This window comes from Sphaeramia orbicularis, chromosome 7 (assembly GCF_902148855.1).
Source record: "Sphaeramia orbicularis chromosome 7, fSphaOr1.1, whole genome shotgun sequence".
Taxonomy (NCBI): domain Eukaryota; kingdom Metazoa; phylum Chordata; class Actinopteri; order Kurtiformes; family Apogonidae; genus Sphaeramia; species Sphaeramia orbicularis.
Window position 1 is genome coordinate 23,213,569 of NC_043963.1, and position 20,521 is coordinate 23,234,089.

Below are 20,521 nucleotides of genomic sequence, written 5' to 3' on the forward strand. Positions count from 1 at the left end.
TAGACTCTCTAGATAGTGTGTCAGCACAGCTAAGTTACCACAAAGGCATTGTAATGAGCTCTGCGAAGCATTAAAGTACGCCCCTGTTATCTGCCACTGAACTGTAAAAGCAACACAGCGCTTTGAAGGATTTACATTGGTCTCTTTACATTGTGTAATGAAAACCAACAGAAAGAAGCTCAGGCAGCTGAAAAAAAAAAGGTGTGGCAGAGCATGGATCATACAGGACAGAGCGGCAGGAATAAGAAAGAGCATGTTTCTACAGTACAGATGATTTCTACGTTTTATGTGCTCTAGTTCAAATAAATACAGATAATATGCCATACACTCTGTGATGACGGTAAATGCAGTCGACGCTAGGATGTGAATCCATAACATTGTACAGTCGCACATGCAATATTTCACTACATCACCTTTGGTTTTGATTACAGGAGACATTCACCGTGATCTCTTTTTTGCCACATAATGCTTATGTAGTGTCACAATAAGGTTCATAATATTTTTTCCATTCATAGTAAGACATGAGAGGCTACTTACTGCATCAGTTAGAGTTAAATAACCTGTTAAAGCTGAAACATTATCAACCACTGCAGTAGTTACCGATGGAAGGATCTGACCTATTTGCTTAGTTCGAGGTCAGCAACCCTGGTCCTAGAGAGCCACTATCCTGTATGTTTTAGATGTTTTCCTCTTCCAGCACACCTGATGGCCATTATCAGGCTTCTGCAGAGCTTGATGACAGGCTTATCATTTGAATCAGGCGTGTTGGAAGAGGGATACATCTAAAACATGCAGGATAGTGGCTCTCTAGGACCAGGGTTACTGACCCCTGGCTTAGTTAAATTCAGGCAGTTCCTTTTTTTAATTTAATTCTAACTACAGTAAGTAGCATGTCTTTGATGTCAAAAAGATTGGACAATGTCAGGATTGATGGTTCAGGGAGAATGAGACATCATTTTTACACATGCATTAGCCTCCATAAAGTCCAGACTCTAATTTGGGGTGTGATAAAGACTTGATGCAGCGGTCCGATTCTCCATCATCAGATACCAGAAATTAATGCAACTGTGTAAAGAAAAAATATTACGAACCTTATTGTGACTCTAGGTAAGCATTATGTGACAAAAATATGTGACAGTGAATGTCTGCTGTAATCAAAACCAAAGGTGGTGCAGTCAAATATTGCATGTGTGCCTTTTTTTTGGCCGGGTAGTGTACATTTATATAAATCACTGATATTTTCAATCACCATTCTTTCCTACGGCCCCTCTGACCACCACCAAACATTCTTACGCATTCATACACCAGTGTGAGTAGCAGCACTGGAGGTAAGGAGGGTGGAGTGTCTTGCCCAAGGACACAACAGCACATGACTAGGACAGAGAGGGATTCGAACTGACAACCAGGATGACCCGCTCTACCTCCTGAGCCATGGCCGCCCATCTATAAATGAATGTATTGTTCTTATATGATAAGCAGTAGTGTTATATGTAGTATATAACTTTGATGACTATTGAGCAAAAGATTATGAAATTTCTGAAAAAATATAAAGTTAAATTGAGATAAACCTTTTCCATTTGTCTGTCTTTTCATTCCACCTTTTGTAACTTCTTGTCTTTTTAGTTTTTTTAGTATTATTTCACTCTAATACTTATGTCCCTATATCGAATATACTGTAAATTTTTATTTTTAATTTGTTATGGTGTTTTCTGGAACAGGAATGGTGACTCTGAGTTAAAGAACTCTTTCTCACAAAGAGAGATGGGAGCACTCATCACCTCAGGCCCTAAACAGGTAAACAATCACTCATTTTACCACATTTTTCTTATCTTATGTTGGCTTAAACGCTCTGTTAGACCACAGGATTGGAATCCATTTCAAGCATGTAAAATGAGTTCTAGACGTCATTATTGTGTGAAACTTTCTTTGCATGTCTGTCCATAAAGTGCATCTGTTATAAAAGCTTGTATTCTTGTCTGTGATTTTCAAGGGTTGCTTTGTGGTGGAACTGGAACGCAGCCAGCGGGGCTTTGGCTTCAGCCTTAGAGGAGGGAAAGAATATAACATGGGCCTGTTCATTCTACGACTCGCTGAGGAAGGACCTGCTTTAAAAGATGGCAGGATACATGTGAGTTATTCATCTTGTCTTTCTCCATCCTCTGAATATGAAGTGCCCAATCCGACTTCACACTACACTTCAGAGACCGCTAAGTCCATTAAATTTGTAAACAATACTGGGACATGAAGTAATGGATTTTATGTGAATCACAGGTTGGAGACCAGATCGTGGAAATCAATGGTGAGGCCACGCAGGGCATCACACACACTCGGGCAATTGAGTTAATCCAAGCAGGGGGCAGTAAAGTTCACCTGCTGCTCCGACCTGGACAGGGGTTGGTCCCTGATCACAGTGAGTGACTGCTCCAAACCGTATGCATGTGTACAATACACACTGCTGCCACTGCACATAGGTCTATACAGTAGCATTTTAACCATACACATATAAAAGCTTTAGTGTGGATATGCTTGACGGCAGGGTGCTGAGTTTCTTTATTGTCATGCATGTGTTGCAAGCTTCTCTCTTGAACTTTCTCTCTTCTCATTCTATCTTGATCTATCTTTTATGCTCTGTATCTGCCTTGCTTTCTCTTTTTTCTGCACAAGCACGGCTGTCTTTTTCTACCTATTTATCTCTTCCTCCTATAGGTCTGAACTCTTCTTCCACCCTGTGCTTCTACATGAAACCAGAGCATCACTAAAGGCCTCACTGCTTTTCTTGGTCTGTCCCTAATAACCTTGGTAAACCTTGTACTCCTCCTACTTTTGCCTTTGACCTCTCCTTTGAAAATGATCATCTTCCAGATTTAAGTGTCGTTCTCTCTGCTTTCACCCCATTATTAATCTGAGCTAGATCAGTTGTTTCTGACATAGTATCATTAGTTACTTTTCCTTGGAGGGCTAAACCAAAGCAGTGAGTCCTAGAAGAACAAACAGACCTGCAGGAGCATTGGGAGGCTTCAGAGCCCCGCAAGTTATTTTAAGGGTATATAAAACTTCGGATGCCACTGAACACACACCTCCATCCTGAGCGTAAACGAAGATGACACCAGGAGAAAAGTGCTCACTAGATATTGATCAGTAAGTGACAAGTGGTAAAAGGATCCGTGTGCATTCACTGGCATCGACCCTTCTATCCAAAGATCGAAATTAGAATGAATTTCTATGAGTTGTTGCTCGTAGAAATCCAAAAGCTCATTTCAGCACCACTAAGTCCATCACTCTTCACTTTCTGTCTCTGGTTCTCTGCTGCATATATCTGCTCTCAGTCACAGCTGTGCAATCCTTATCAGCTTTGGGGAAAATTGAAACGTCAGTGCGGGGTGAACACTAGCACCTTTTCCATTGATGGCCACGTCGCTGGCTGATACATATCTCAAACAAGGCAAATATTTAGAGGGATATTACAGAGGGTTATTACAGAAAGCGAGCTAGGTGGAGTAAATATCTTTTTTTTTTTTTTTTTTTTTTTTGAGGATATTGTGCTTTTGTTGCATGATTAAATATTTCTGTTGTGAAATTTGAAGGATGTTTCTGCTTCTTTGTGCACATAGGGTTTATGCTGTGCTATATTTGTCTCTTACTGTCCGTTGCTTGTTTCTTAGGTTCGAAGGACAAAGTAACCATTCCAACCTCAAGCTATCCCAGACTTTCTGTATCTGACGGACAGTCGTCTCCAGCCTCTCCATCTTCTGTCTCGTTCTCAACATTAGAACTATCCCCGATGTCCTCCAAAACAACAGGCCCTGATGAGTTCTCTGGCGGGGATTCCAGGGCGACCGGATCCCCTGGCGCTGGTCAGGCTAACCGATCACGAGGGCAGCAGCTCTCTCATCACAACCATAATCGTACCATCAGCCCCAGCTCTCACAACAGAAAAGCCAGTGACTCCAAGTCTGCTAGTCCTAAGAGAGCCCCCGAAGGCTGGGGAGATTATAGGGAGCGTTCCCAAAGCCCTAGAAAAACCGAGCGAGGCCACAGTGGTTCGGTAGAAGATACGAGCAGGGAAAGAAAAGCTCATGGGCAAAGAGACCACCACTCCTCCAGCCCCAGGAAGGGATCCAAGAGGGAACAAGACCCTGCTAAGACCCTAGAAGATCCTCAGAGCCCACGGCGTCCAAGTGGCCAACAGCCTAGGGTCCCCACTGAGGAAGGGAAAGACAGGAGGTACAGTGAAGAAGATGTAGCCTACAGACAGGAGAGGGGAACTACAGAGACTGGAGACCGAAGCAAAGGGACCAGTGATCGCCACAAGAAGAACAAAAGGGCTGAACAAGAGGCAGCGGCACAAAAATCCCAAGCGCACAGGGAGAGGGTGGGTTCGGATGCTGAGAGCGGCACCCTGAGCCGGCGAGGTGGAAAAGACAGGGAGTGGGAGAGGCAGGGGGATAAGGAATACCGGGAAAGCAAGAACTATGCGCCAAGTGAAGAAATGAATAGAAAAGACCCCAGAGGTTCAAGCAGTAGCATCCAGGACCCCAGCTGCAACGGAACAACCACCAGCAAGAAAGCTCAAATCACCCCAGGCCCGTGGAAAGTTCCCAGTTCTGCCAAGATCCAGTCCCAAGTGGACACAACATATGAAAGTATCTGAAACCTGTGAGCTGAGCCTCTGCAAGACGGACAGTCGAAGTGGAAGGATGGTTTTTAGTTTCACTTTTAGACAAAGCAGATCACTGTGTAACCAGCAAAAATAGGTTCTCATTGCTTTTCTTTATTTTTTTCACCCAGTTTGCCTCAGTCGTTTTACATTATGGCTCTCGGTCTAATATGAGTATGTGATGTATGTGACAGTTGTGTGTGACAGATGGGTTCTGAGTGTGATTTTTGGATGTGATTCTGTCTGTTCTGTGCCAATCAGAGACTCCGGTTGTTAAGAAGCTGCTCTGTTTTGCAGTCACTGTGAGACTGTTTGCATTGGGATGAACTGATCTCTACTCGCCTTGATGAAGGATCCTGCATTTTTTTTTTTTCTTTTTTACTCTTTGAAGGTTTAGAACACATCCATGCAATCACTCAGCTTTTCTTCCTGGCAAGATGGATTTACTGTTGCTGGCTGGTTTCTCTTTAATCAGCTGCAAAGGGGGACAGAGTGTCTTCTGAGTCATTTACTGTGTGTGTTTTGAGAGCCCAACTAGGGTTATTAACTTGGTGTGTGACTACATTCATACACATGTGAAGACTGAAATAGTCTAATTCCATTATCTTACCAGAGGGTGGACTGACCACTCTGAAGCTTTATATGCATCAATCAGCAGACCAGATACTTGTGGTTATAGTTCTAATGTTTGTTACATGTGTGTTAATATTAAAGCATAATGTAATTTATTGAGATTATGTATAAACAAACTGTTAGTAAACCATGCAGAGTCATTTCACTTTTAATGTGGATTTATAGATAGAAATAGAATGTGTAGATAAGCATCTCCATCTAAAAAAAATGCTAAATGTCTTAACTTGAGCAGACATTACAGCTGTTGCTCAAGCACACATTGTTAAACGTAATAACACTGTATAACACTATAGGAAAAGGAAAAGTGCATATATCTGTCACTCTCTGACTTCATCTATACATTCTATTTCTAACATCATGGTCTGTAAACAGTCAACCGAGCTTGATTCATAATGTTGTCCATTGTGTATGTATACAAGCTGACTGGCCTGTGTATTTTAAATATCACTGTAGCATTGACTATACTTAATCGGACACATGTATTATTTAATGAAGTGATTACACATATATTGAAGTATAATTTAGATTGGATTAACAAAGCTTGATTGTAAGGAGTGCAAAATCTGCCTTCATTTATTAAAACTTTAAGAGATATTTGTATTTTTATCATGGAAAATTTTGGCACAAAACCATATTGCTTTTCCCATCATAATCTCGAGATCTGTTTTGGATCTTTTTTTAATTATTATTTAATTCCTGAACCTAAATGTGAGAATAACAGTATGTATACTTTGTCTGTGTTAATCATGAACAACATCATGCCTGTCACTTTAGTGGTATAAATGAAGTTCACGTGTGTTGTCCTATGAGGAGGTAGACTCATAATTAAGTGTGGAAAAAGGCTTGTTTTTTGGGAGTTTGATGTGAAATTACATTATGATGTTTGTCAAATTAAATTTTACCAGAGGCAGTACAGCTATCCTCTGTTCTGAAGACATTTTGTGTTGTTTTAATGTTGCTACTGTGGAGTACAGAGACATCTAGTGGTTCATACACTACTATTCACAAGCTAGCCATTGCTTAAACTGTACCCTCATCAGCCTGCCTGTTTAAGGATGTACAGAAATATTACATGCATCTCTTGGTCTGTGAGACCACATACTAAATTATTGTCCACATTATTGTCGATATGTCGGGCTACTGTATTATTAATTGTTCATTACCATGTATGATACTGTGGCCTTGCATTGCTTCAATATATATTATAAAAGAAAAGTCTTTTAGTTTTGACATCACAGTAGTTGTAAATGTTTATAAATTGTACAGCACCTGTATAAATATTTGCCTTCATGCATAAAAAAAAAAAAAAAATCCTCTGTAAATCGTTTCATTATTTTTTTAAGGGACCTAAAAGGAAATGATATAAAATGGGTGAATAGAAATAATCTGGTCATGGCATTCTGTTCATGCACTGATAAATAAAGGTTTACTGAATAAACATGGCTGAGTTTTGGGTTGTTATTTTCTTGGTGTTTCCCCCCTTTTATTTATTTAACCCTTTCATGCATACTGGTCAGTACGGTGGACAGCTATTCTACAGCTGTTCTCTTGTATATTCATGGGTTTTGTTGTTTTAGTTCCATATCAACCAACACAATGGACGCTTATGCATCATCTCATACACTGACATTTATGCCATTACTGTAACTTTGCTGTTCTTCATAAACATGATCTGCAGTTACATGTTTTAGTGTAAATCAAGTGCTTGTTACTGTTATTAGACTGTAATTAACAGGGTTTTTTTGGTTTTTTTTTTTTTTTTAAACAAAATGGTTTCTTTTTTGCATATTATCTCCATGAAGTGAGTAATGACCTGTGTTAGTGTATGTTAAAATGTGAGAAAACATCAAATTAACTGCATTAAAAATGTGTTTATGTTACAGTTTTCACACAGTATATCAGTGAATATGTTTCTTTGCTTCAAAAATTAAATGCATAGTGTCCAGCTGAATGGATATTTTTGCAGCTCCATGAAAAATAGGTTCATAAAAAATGTCAATCGAATTTTTTTTTTTTTTTTTTTTAATGCCTAGAGGAATAAAAACACTCAGAAAAAAACTTAATTAAGGGTCTCATAATTCATACATGAAAGGGTTAAATTTAATGTTTTTTATTTGATTTATTATGTTTTATTTTTACATTTGTAACAGTTATTTGGCACCTATGTAATATTTTACGCAATGTATTCCCTTCAAATTCTCACATTTTTGTTGCGGTGATTATTATTATTATTATTTTTTATTATTATTATTATTTTTTTTTTTTTTTTTTTTTAATGCCTAGAGGAATAAAAACACTCAGAGGAAAAAAAAAACTTAATTATGGCTCTCATAATTGATGCATGAAAGGGTTAAATTTAATGTTTTTTATTTGATTTATTTAGTTTTATTTTTACATTAGTAACAGTTATTTGGCACCTACGTAATATTTTACGCAATGTATTCCCTTCAAATTCTCACATTTTTGTTGCAGTGATTATTTATTTATGTTATTATTATTATTATTATTATTATTATTATTATTATTATTATTATTATTATTATTATTATTTAATGCCTAGAGGAATAAAAACACTCAGAGGAAAAAAAAAAAACTTAATTATGGCTCTCATAGTTCATGCATGAAAGGGTTAAATTTAATGTTTTTTTTATTTGATTTATTTAGTTTTATTTTTACATTTGTAACAGTTATTTGGCACCTACGTAATATTTTACGCAATGTATTCCCTTCAAATTCTCACATTTTTGTTGCGGTGATTATTATTATTATTTTTTTATTATTATTATTATTTTTTTTTTTTTTTTTTTTTAATGCCTAGAGGAATAAAAACACTCAGAGGAAAAAAAACTTAATTATGGCTCTCATAGTTCATGCATGGAAGGGTTAAATTTAATGTTTTTGTATTTGATTTATTTAGTTTTATTTTTACATTTGTAACAGTTATTTGGCACCTACGTAATATTTTACGCAATGTATTCCCTTCAAATTCTCACATTTTTGTTGCGCTGATTATTATTATTATTATTGTTATTATTTATTTATTTATTTTTTTTAATGCCTAGAGGAATAAAAACACTCAGAGGAAAAAAAAAAAAAAACTTAATTATGGCTCTCATAATTGATGCATGAAAGGGTTAAATTTAATGTTTTTTATTTGATTTATTTAATTTTATTTTTACATTTGTAATAGCTATTTGGCACCTACGTAATATTTTACGCAATGTATTCCCTTCAAATTCTCACATTTTTGTAGCGCTGATTATTATTATTATTTTTTTTTTTTTGTATTTATTTTATGTTTTTTTAAATGCCTAGAGGAATGAAAATACTCAGAAAAAAAAAAACAACTTAATTATGGCTCTCATAATTGATGCATGAAAGGGTTAAATTTAATGTTTTTTATTTGATTTATTTAATTTTATTTTTACATTTGTAACAGTTATTTGGCACCTATGTAATATTTTACGCAATGTATTCCCTTCAAATTCTCACATTTTTGTAGCGCTGATTATTATTATTATTTTTTTATTTTTTATTTTTTATTTTTTTTATTTTTTATTTTTTTAAATTTATATTTTTATTTTCTGTGTGTATGTGTGTGGTCGTAGCTCTTCATATGTTACCGCCCTAAACCGTAGCTCGGTCTCTCGTGGCTCTGCACTTAATTTAACCATTACGTCAGCTGAGGAGAAGTGAGTGCGTGCGAGGCCGCACGCAGTCGTTACACTTTAAACTTCAACTCCCATGAATCAATCTACCCTCAGCGAACTACACTTCCCATAGTTCCGTATTTTACGCTTGCGCAATATGCCCAAAAGTCGTAAGGAACTACAAATTACAAACAAAAAAACTACAATATTTCTGGGACATGCGCAGTAGAAGCTTTGGTCCTTTAAATGTACTGTACGTGCAAAGATGGCAGCTCAAGTCGACTTGCTCCGTGCGAAAGTAGAAGAAAAGGTTAGAGACAGCCTGGACAGATTCATGAAAGAGAAGAAAAAGAAGAAGAAAAGGGACCTGTCACCGTTAGCTGACAAACGGGAGAGGTCGGAGAAAGAAGCGAAGAAAGTGAAGCTCCATCACCATCACCACCACAACCACCAACACGCCGAGCAGCGGACCCAGCAGCCGCATCAGCTGCAGCAGAATGCTCCTGCCCGCAACTTCAGCACCGACAAACATGTTCTGCAGCACCACCAGAACAGCCACCACCACCGCCACCACCACCACACTCACACCAACGGTACGAAGAAGAACCTGCAGCCGACTGTGCCCGCTCCTCCTCCTCCTCTTCCTCCTCCGCCAAAGGGACCAGAGCAGCTGCAGAAGAAGAGAGCGGTGCCCTCCCAACCACCTGCGCTCTTCACTTTTACACCGCTCAAAGTGGTCAAGGCCAAAGCCCAGGGATTTAAAGAAAAACACAGAGATAAAGACCTGAAACTGAAGCTCAAGAAGGAAAACACAGAAGCAAATGTGAAGCATGCAGAGGTGAAGAAAAGTAAGGGTAAGTTAGTTTTATTTTGTGGATGAAAAACAGACAGAAGGTGCAGTTTAAATCAAATAAAATGCTTTTTTTTTATATTGACAAAGTAATACCCAAGTGCAATACGAGTACTGAACATATTGCAATGACAGTACCTCAAATAAAGATATATATTTAACATATATCCTTAGTGTCCAGCCAGGGTCAAAGTGCAATATATATTTATATCTACTGTTTCTTGGTTGGTTGACATGCTTGCTTTTATTCTGTACATATATTTATACTTTTCTTTTAAACTGTTTTGCACTACGCACCACTAGAGAGTTGTCTCTTTTAATTTCGTTGTACATATGTATAATGACAATAAAGGCATTCTATTCTATTCTATTCTATTCTAATGCTCAGCGATCTGCATGTGTCAGTGAAATTTTTTTTTTAGTTTTCCTCTCTCCTGCCTTTCTGTGCTTTTACATCATAAACAGACAGACATATTATGATGCCATAATAAAGCACTGTTTAGAAAAGTCTTCAAGATATCAGTGGTCTAAACTATCATGCAAAATAATATTTAGGAAAGCAGGAACAGTACTCAAACAAGCCCACATCTCTATCTTGAACTTGTTTTTCCACAGAGCCAAGACCCCACAATGAAAACATCAAGTCTCAGACACTGGAGGAATACCTTCTAAAGAAGAAAAAGAAAAAGAAGAAGCACCGTGAGGAGGAGCGTTGTGTCAAGAAGGTCAGATACATGCACAACAAAGAGGTTCAGACTGTATGTGCAGGGATCGGAGCAGATCTCAGTCCGTCCGTCCGTCCGGATCTGTCTCAGCCTGGACGCATGAAGCACGAAAGTAACCACCAGCCTGGAAGAGGCACTGACAACTACCAATCCTACCTCCATGGTCTCAAACTTGGACAGGTCCCCTTTCTCTCCCACCAAGACCACTATATCAGAAGCTCCTGCCTCCAGACAGGTACCAGGTATGGACGCTTCATCCATGAGGAAAGGCAAGCCAATGGTGGCGGCTCAGTTCTCCACGCCTATGCTGATGAGTTGGCCTGTCTAAGTCCTGCTGACATGGAGTGCTTTGCCCAAGAGTTCCTAGATTTGGCATTTGGTGAAAAACCCAGAGGTGCAGCGTCCTATGCCCTGACAGTGGTGCACGGTGCAGCCGCCTACCTACCAGACTTCTTGGACTATTTTGCCTTCAATTTTCCCAGTACACATGTGAAAATGGAGATTCTGGGCAAAAAAGATATTGAGACCACCACTATTGCCAACTTTCACTCTCAGGTTTGTGAAAAAACATCTATCTGACTTTATCAAAAGTTGTGCCACTGCTTCCAAATGCATATTTCTTGTAAAAGCAAATTCTTTAGACCACACTCTTAGCCTTTGTTATGATTTGCTTTGACAATTTTGTAGTTTCACTCTTCTTATGAAAGTGCTATAAATCCTAACAACTTCAACAAATGACTATGAGACATACTCTTTTTTTTTTTAAATCTATAAATGACATAATCTGAGTTTCACAACAGTGTACGGCATTAGCCATGAATAGTTACAGAATTCTCCATTCCTCTTTTTCATTTGTAATATTACTGAACTATTGCTTTGCAGAAGCAGAGCATGTTTTCATATCACACACTGCTGCTCACACACAAATTTCTTTGCTTTATTTTGAGTTTGTGTTATTGCAAATTTGGATTATGCTTCAATAGTCTCATCATGAGTTTCAGTAGAGATTAATTTTGTTCAGGCTTTCAAGATGAAGTAGAACTAAATGTGGGCAACAAAGAATTCTGCAGGGTTCAGAATTATATCCACTCCAGAACCTGAAAAAACATGACAAAGAGGGAAACAGTGAGTCAGGATGTGTGAATGTGTGACGTATGATTTAGAGATCCATCTAGTTCAGAAATAACCACAAAAAGTAATATATTTACCTCACTATATTTCACTTGTTTATGCAGGTTTTTGAAGGCTTTTGCTGCACTGAATAGACTGTGTCACCTGTAACTTAGACGAACTTTATTGATCCACAGGGGAAATTATTCGGTCACAATAGTTCAGTTGCATACAAAAACACTCTTGAAAAAATAACAAAAAAGAGAGAGAAAAAAAAAGAGGAAAATAAGCGTGAAGAGATAAAATCAATAAATAATATAAGTAGAATACACTAATAAAACAAAAAAAATACAAGATACGCAAAAAAAAAATCCTTTTCCTTTTCTGTGGTCTAAATGATGAATTTTACTCGTAAGCATATTGAAATCCAGTTGTGTGTATAGGAATTACCCATTTATGTGATAAATGCGAAAACATCTCCAGCCAGACCTACAACTTACGCACAGCAGAAGCACAAAAATGTACGAAGCTGTTTCCTCTTTTCTAGGTGAGCCGTACTTACTGTTCGGGGACTTACCGAGCTGGACCCATGAGACAGATCAGTTTGGTGGGAGCTGTGGATGAGGAAGTTGGAGACTATTTCCCAGAATTCCTTGACATGCTGGAAGAGTCACCCTTTCTTAAGGTAGGTAGAAGATTATATTATACGTTTTTGTTTTTTTGTTTTTTTAACAGTTTTACCTCTATCGTCATATTGGGACAAACTGTTGCTCTTTACAGTAATTCACACAACACTTTCTAAGTATAGCATAGTTGTTGTGTTGTTACATCCAAATATGCTGCCAGTAAAGTGACTCACATGTTAAAATGTGAAAGAATGTTTTGGCTGCTATTTGATCTGCGCCATACTAGTATAGGAATTATGTAATTATTGATAAGATGTAGTTTAAAGCCTGTGCATCCTCCTCTAAATACTACTGTCATTGTTAAAATTTGATGTGATTTATTTCCCCATAGAAGTCTTTGAAACTTCAGCGTACCTCAGAAACAAGTGGAAAACAATCTAAAAACAAAAACAAAAACCTGAAGTAGCAAAGCTTAGGAAAATAAAATTTAACTGCAAAAACCTTTGGCCACACTGTACGTTGGAATGAGGAAACAGACATGTAACTGTCAAGACTTTTATTACTTTCTCTTTCAAACAATTTGATTATCCCACGTGATTTTTATTATTAGTTTAACCTTTATTTAACCAAGAAAAAGCTCACTGGCCAAAACAACAGCATCAGCAGAATTTACACACAATAGAAATGACAACCATACATCCACACTAAAAATATACAGGAAAAAATACTTTTTTTTTTTTTTTTTTACCTTTATTTTAACCAGGAAGTGCCATTGCGATTAGAAATCTCTTTTGCAAGGGAGGCCTGGACATAAAACACAATCAAAGTCAGCACTAAAACCAAACATAAAAGACTAAATAAGAACATACATATAAACATCACCATTATTTTAAAAGGTTCTAAAAATATAACAACAATGTTCCTTAAAAGCATCTCAAAGCAGAACCCAATTCAGTCAATTAGAAAAACATCTACATCCACATATATCCTTTTCCCATTCATTTAAAATGACTTTGAATGTATTTAAAGAGACCAGTTCCTTTAGTTTAATTGCCTTGATTATTATTGACATAGTGTCACATATCATAAAATAAACATTTTCAAGTTTTCCTGCATGATATTCAATATAGTCATTAGTTCTGGGTTTCCCACCAGAGCCACAGATGCTTAGTTTAGTTCACTTAAGGGTCTGGATTATGTTGCTGTTTAACTGGTTTTTTAACCCTTGAACATTTAGAACTATTTTTGTGGTGAATTGCATGTTGCATTTTTTGGTGAAATTCAGATATTTTCTTATATTTATTTCACTGATCATGTAGATGGTCATAAAAACTCAAAACTTGAAAACTGAAGAATGTTTTTTTTTTTCCAGCCCAGTTATCATTAATTTAATGTATAAACAAGCATTTACAGTCACTGTCATTTGTCAAAATATTTTTTTTTTTTGATGAATCAGTGTTGCAGAAGATGATGATGTTTCCATGTTTACTATGGAGCCTCTAAACATCGAAATAGGTCATATCTGATGCCAGTGAAAAGCTGAGAAACTGTATTTTATGAGTAATTTAACCTTTAAAGACCCAAACATCCTCCATCTACCAAAATGATCCACTGATGTAAACTGTTTAATAACTGTTAATCCACTAATCTTATCAATACATGTAAATAATTGGTGTAAAATACAGTTTGTCATCTTTTCATGGTCATCAGATATGACCCATTTGGACGTTCAGAGGCTCCGTAGGTACGGTGGAAACACCGTCATCTTCTACAACAATCATTCACCAGTAAAATCCATGGAGTTGGATCAATGACAGTGGACGGAGACACTGGGTTTATGTTCAGTTAATGACATTTTGCTAAAAAAGTCACTTTTTCTTCAGTTTTCTCTATTTTTGATATAATAATCCTCAACTTTACTCTGAGCTTTTATGAACATCTACATGATTAGTAAATTAATTGTAGGAAAATACGTGATTTTCACCGGAAAAACATATGACATATAGAAGATAATATTACAACAAATGGTGATAAATCACTTAAGGACGGTTAAATATAGAGAACAGTTCATTTTGGAACTGCTACAAATGTCACACTGGGTCCTTATGGGTTAAATGTATTGATAGGATTATTAGTTAAAAAATTTTTTAAACATTGTAGATCAGTAGATGCCTTTGGTTTAAATTGTCTCATCCTCTGATTGACTGAGTATGACCTGTCTTTATACTGTGGCCTTTTAGTAAAGACATAATAACGAGTTTTCTGTTACATCACAAGCACACGATATGTTATTATGTGTCACCGCAGATGACTTTACCATGGGGAAATCTGTCCAGTCTGACATTAGACTGCCGCTCTCAGAGTGACGATGGGCCCATCATGTGGGTGAGACCAGGAGAACAAATGGTCCCGACTGCTGACATGCCCAAGTCTCCTTTCAAACGACGCAGGTACAATAAATTATTAATGAAAATATAGAGAAAAAGAATTATGATCATCTCTTTAGCCATGATCATACAGAATAAATAAACCACATCCTCTTCTTTTACTTGTTTGCTTCTTATCCTCACACCTTTGTGTTTTTCAAGGTCCATGAACGAGATAAAAAATCTGCATTACCTGCCGAGAGCGAGTGAACCAAGAGAAGTTCTGTTTGAAGACCGAACTAAGGCTCATGCTGACCATGTGGGTCAGAGTTTTGACTGGCAGAGCACTGCTGCTGTGGGGGTGCTGAAGGCAGTGCACTTTGGAGAATGGTGAGTTTCTTTCAGGGTACTGTAATAAAAATGTCCTGGTTGTCAGTATCTCACATGCATCGTCATAGATCCGGTGATATTTGTATTTGGATGCTTCTATGAAACTAGATAGAATTTGGTACCTGGCACTTTGCTAGCTTTTTAAACCTAATAATAAAAGAGAAATGTAGACATATTTCCCCCAGGATGTACCTAATGATGACCTCAGATAAATGCAAAAAAATTATACTCTTGCTCTGAGCCATCCCAAAATTATTGAATTTTTAATAAAATATTGGGGCCAAAAATAGGACCAAAATTGGGACATGAAAAACTACTTAGGTGTCAGTGCATTTTATCTGGAACACATGGCTTGAAATGGTCTTATATACTGCTATAAATAAAGACACTGTGTTAAATTTGTCGATCCTAGTGGTTTTTCTAATCCAGATGTGGATTTTTCATGAATCTCAGTTTCATTCCAGGTTTTGTATGTAACTCATTGTGTCCACTTGCGTTACATGCAGAACCTGCCCAGTTAAACGCATGTAAATTGTGAATGATTTTGCAACAGTTGTCATTTTTGTGAAACACTCTGCCTTGCATAATTAGTTCAATTCCCAAAATGTACCTGTGAGAAAATAGAGATATTCAAAAAAATAGTAGTGCGAAATTTTCGTGTCCTTTTGACCGTGTTGCATACAGATTTTTGTATTAAATATAATGTAAACTAATATAAAAATGTATTTTATCTGAAAAATAGTTTTTCGTTTATCTCAGTAAGTATTTATTTTTAAAATAGACCCAAAGTGCTTCCAAACTTGCTTTATAGCATTAGTCTACATCTGGTTTGAATTTTTAGCCCCCATGTCCTGTTTCTAGGGACCAGTTTCATAGAAGCACCCATATACGTCCTATTATATGACATCAGATAAGAGGCAGGTCGTTGGGGCTTCATGGATTTTTTTGGTAAACTTTTTTACAGGAATCATCGACCTCGCATAACCAAAGACGTAGTGTGTTTTGATGCAGGGGATTTCAATGAAGTCGTCCAAAGGCTGCAGCTGGATCTCTATGAACCTCCAGTGTCCCAGGTGAGAAAAGAAAACTATTCCTAGAGTATAGGTCTGAGCTAAAATTTTGGTTTAAAGGAGTGATATTTTGTTTTTTTTAATGGAATTATGCATTTTAAAACATTTCCCTGTGGTCTACATAAACTGTAAATGCTATGCTTGGGTCTGAATTCTTCATTAATTCAACTCCACAGGTCTATCTTCAACCCTATTTATGAGAAATGATATCAGAAAGGTCATTTTGAGTGCTGGCCCTTTAAATGCAAATGAGCCACTTCATGCCCCACCCCCTCCAGGTTGTGTGCTGTGCTTTCTTTCCCTTTCAACCAACAACTGAACATTTTAGGTAATTGGCTCAAAGTTTGGACATATTTTCAGTTTTTACTACAACCGCTGCTGCTGACAAATAATTATGGCGTAATCAGAGAAATGTTTGTCAAAAATTTTGACCTTACATGTGCAAATATCATGATGTAACTAGTTATAAAACATAACAAATTAAGCAGGAATTGAAACAAGTTGTAGAAATCCACTCAATTTTTGCCAAAATGAATACAAAGATAGCTTTGCAGCACCTGGAGGGTTTAAATTCAAACTTTTTGAACTATTAGGGTCCAAATACACAAATAAATGTACCAAAGACAAATAAAAGTGGGTTTAGCAAAATATGACCCCTTTAAGGTCCATGATAATTGTTATAATTTCTTTAAATTCTTTAAATTGATCTATACAGTTTATTAGTGTCCTTTGTCTTTGGTGTTAAGAGAGAAAAAAAGTGACCAGCAGGGGCGCTCTCTGCACACTTTTACTGTCAGTTGGGAGAAGTATAGATACTGTAGTGCAGGGGTCACCAACCCTGGTCCTCCAGATCTACTGTCCTGCATGTTTTAGATGTATCCCTCGTCCAACACACCTGATTCAAATGATAAGCCTATCATCAAGCTCTGCAGAGGATGATAACGACCGTCAGGTATGCTGGAAGAGGGAAACATCTAAAGCAGGGGTATTCAAATCCAGTCCTTGAGGGCCGGTATCCTGTATGTTTTAGATATTTCCCTCTTCCAGCACACCTGGAAGCCATTACATCATTCTCAGGCTTCTGCAGAGCTTGATGATGAGCTGATCATTAATTGAACCAGGTGTGTTGGAAGAGGGAAACATCTGAAACATGCAGGATACCAACCCTCAAAGACCGGATTTGAATACCCCGGATCTAAAACATGTAGGATAGGAGATTTTGAGGACCAGGGTTGGTGACCCCTGGTGTAGTGTGTGATGTAAATGGGACTAAAGTGAACCTCTGTTAATCTGTAATTGTTGCAGAAGTCATCTGTGGTCTTAATACCATGCAAAGTCCTGTGATAATCATAGTCTCATGTGAAATAATGTCTGTGGTTTGGTAAGATATGCAGAAATTTTTGGTTTCTTCATCCTAAATGCTGGTTGGAGATGACAGAGGCTGTGCTGGTGATGATAAAACAAAGTTTCAAAATGCTTTACATGGAAATCCAAGCGGCTCATGTTGCAATATAGCAAGGGTATTCACTGAAAGAGCAAACTTATGTCTTTCAGAAAGTAACATTTAAAAAGACAAGCATCAGAGATAGAGTTGGAATATTTTTTCCATCTTTCTACAGCTATTTGTAAGTGATGAACCTGCCCTTGACATCAGAACTGAGAGATAATGTCAATAAATTGAAGTAGAAAACAGAGTTTGCTTATTCTCTACAAATACAACACATGAAATACAAATATGTGTGGGGGGGTAATATCCAAGTCACCTGATGTGTACAGGTTATACTAGTCTTTAAAAACAATGTAAAGTTTGTTATCTTGGTTTTGTGTGCTGTTATGGCCTCTTTACAACCACAGTCTATAGATACAGAAACACTGACACATTGCACAGGAAGCCAGTAAAGATAGGGAAATATTCCACAATTTCTGAGTCATATCTCAGTCTGGTTTGAATATACACATGCAATATACATCTATTTTTAGGTTCAGTATGATTCAATCTTCCTGGGTCTAGCACTGCTTCTTAATTCTTGATGTTGTCTTATTGGTGTCTAAAAATCACATTCACCACACTGATACTGATCAGAGTCATCACGTGCAGTGTCTTTAAACTCTGTAAAGTTGTAAAGCAGTAAAAATGGAAACATTAAAATGACAGTTTAAATAAAATCTAAAATTATACTTATCTGTTAATAGGGGTGTTACAAAATATCGGTTTTGCAGTATATCACGATATTTCATTTCACAATACTGTATCAATATTAAAAAATACTGTATCAATATTTTTAGGTATTTATTCGAATACAGATATGGCGGAGATTCATTTTTCTTTTTTGTTTATATCTTATTTATTATTATTTCACACTGTTTTATTAAATAGTGGTTATTTGAAGCATCCTTAAAGCACTTCTTACTGTCTGAAAGGCAGATTTTAGTTCCTTTGGAAACTAGGAGAATTGTTGTTTAAAAATGTTGTGATATAACATTAGATCCTGTTGTGATCAAATAAAAATGTGTTTAGTATTTGTACATATTTCTGGTGTAATTCAGTTCTTCCAGGAAATAATCTTTAAAAAAATGCAAAAAAAAAAATGGCCTCATTAACAGTATCATGATATATCGTGATATATCGTATCATGATCATAGTATTGTGATTTGTACTGTATCACTAGATTCTTGCCGATACCCACCCCTATTTGTTAATAGAAGACATGATTTTTTTACTCATACAAATAAGTAAGGAAAGGCTTTTTCTAATATGTTTAATACGTACTTGTCCAGATATTTATTTTCTTTTCCTACTTTTATCAATTATTCTGGTGTATCTTCCAGTGTGTCCAGTGGGTGGATGATGCCAAGCTCAACCAGCTGAGGAGGGAGGGAATCCGATACGTCCGTGTCCAACTCTGTGACGACGATATTTATTTTATCCCAAGGAACGTCATCCATCAGTTTAAGACAGTATCTGCAGTGTGCAGCCTGGCCTGGCACATCCGCCTCAAACAGTACCATTCAGAGGAGAAGGAGAAGAAGGACGAACAGCATCCCAGCGACCCCAGCCCCACCTCAGGCCGGGTCTCCTTTTCCTCCCCTGCCCGACCCGACGCCACCGTAACCCCCTGTGTACGGCCGCAGGGAAACAACATCCAAGGCGGAGTAGCCAAAACTAAAGAACCAGATTTCCAGAGGCCGGCAACACCTCCCCAGGAGCCTCAGCCGGCCCCCCCACAGCCCACCAGATCTGCACATTTACCCCTGACGTACCAGGATCCCCATCTTTCCCTGGCACCTGTCCACTCAGGCTGTACACCTTCAAATGAGCCTGACCTTCCCAAAGCTCACGGTCACACAGCTGAGTTTCCAAAATGACCTTTTTCACTTCACAACCTTTACGTCTGTCCACTGTGGGAGAAGTACATGTACAGGAACTGAAACTAAAACTGACATCTGTGTCAGATCAGGAAACCTTTCACTGTAAATTATTCTTCACACTTTTTTAATCTCTAAATGTTGGTTTAAACAGTCCCTTGATTTTTCTTTCTCAGCCAAAGCCTACTTTTTAATGGGACTAAAATACATTTTTTCTTTTGTTTTATATGTGGTAGCACCTACACAGGAGCTCTCTCAGTTGCATTATACAGTATGTCCCCAAAAAAAATTACAATCAGACTTTCTGCAATGATAATAATGAATCAATTAAAATGCAATTTCAGGGCATGAAACTATAACTTATTACCTACATCTTACAGAAAACCCCATTCAGTTTGCTTCAGCGGTCACGGAGAAATGGGGATCTTTGTAAAGCATGTCAGAAGTCCCTTCCCTTCGAGTTTGGTAAGGAGACGCGTTGTCCATTGTGTTCACGCCTTACAAATACAAAGCTGTTCATTCTCGCAGAAAAATATCTCTTTGAAAAAGTGACTGCTTGTTTCTTTTCATTTTCAGCTAACAAAATGAATAATGAATTACATCAAAAAGGAAGCAGATTTTTGAGTTTTGCAAACGTTGGTAAGGTGTGAAAATGAATGATTAAAGAAAGACATTAAATTATTAACTCATGGAAGAGTGGATTGAGATCTTCCTTGATATAACGTTATGCACAGAATTTGAATTCATTTGTTATTTGCCCTGTCAGTTGTGAGCAAAATATTTTCATTCATATGGATGCCAAGAGTATCCAAGTGCCAAACTTGGAAGAAACGAACCCATGACATTCTTTGCAAATATCCACATTTCTCCATGACCATTGAACCAAATTAAATGGGATTTTCTGCAAGATGTAGGTAACAAGTTATAGTTTCATACCCTGAAGTAGCATTTAAATTGTTTAATTATTTTGAAAGTTATCAACATGGAAAGTCTGATTGTAATTTTTTTGGGGACCAATGGTATAGAAGGTATGCAGGCTAATGAAGAAGTGATCATTTTTAGACAGACAAAACATGCT

The 20,521-nt window shown here is 37.2% G+C and overlaps 2 protein-coding genes across 7 annotated transcripts in view; both read left to right on the forward strand.

The window, feature by feature from the left end:
* Positions 1–6,728, forward strand: part of magi3a (membrane associated guanylate kinase, WW and PDZ domain containing 3a) — a 186,203-nt gene extending 179,475 nt beyond the window's left edge. For 2 of the 6 annotated variants that reach the window (XR_003935791.1, XR_003935792.1), the window contains exons 18-22: positions 1,719–1,794; positions 1,991–2,128; positions 2,272–2,410; positions 2,707–3,138; positions 3,663–3,777. Coding sequence is in view for 4 of the 6 variants with exons in the window: in XM_030138191.1 (XP_029994051.1) it covers positions 1,719–1,794; positions 1,991–2,128; positions 2,272–2,410; positions 3,663–4,651 (1,342 nt within the window). In the remaining 2 variants the exon portion in view is untranslated. Of the gene's footprint in view, positions 1–1,718; positions 1,795–1,990; positions 2,129–2,271; positions 2,411–2,706; positions 3,139–3,662 lie in introns of all 6 variants that reach the window. The other 4 variants (XM_030138193.1, XM_030138194.1, XM_030138191.1 and 1 more) reach the window with 4 other exon arrangements.
* Positions 6,729–9,164: 2,436 nt separating this feature from the next.
* On the forward strand, positions 9,165–20,446 carry rsbn1 (round spermatid basic protein 1). Its single transcript, XM_030139409.1, has 7 exons — positions 9,165–9,794; positions 10,406–11,070; positions 12,173–12,310; positions 14,559–14,701; positions 14,840–15,007; positions 15,972–16,080; positions 18,907–20,446. The coding sequence occupies exons 1-7, from the start codon at positions 9,206–9,208 to the stop codon at positions 19,441–19,443; spliced, it is 2,349 nt and encodes a 782-aa protein (XP_029995269.1). The 5' UTR covers positions 9,165–9,205; the 3' UTR covers positions 19,444–20,446.
* The last annotated feature ends 75 nt before the right edge of the window (positions 20,447–20,521 follow it).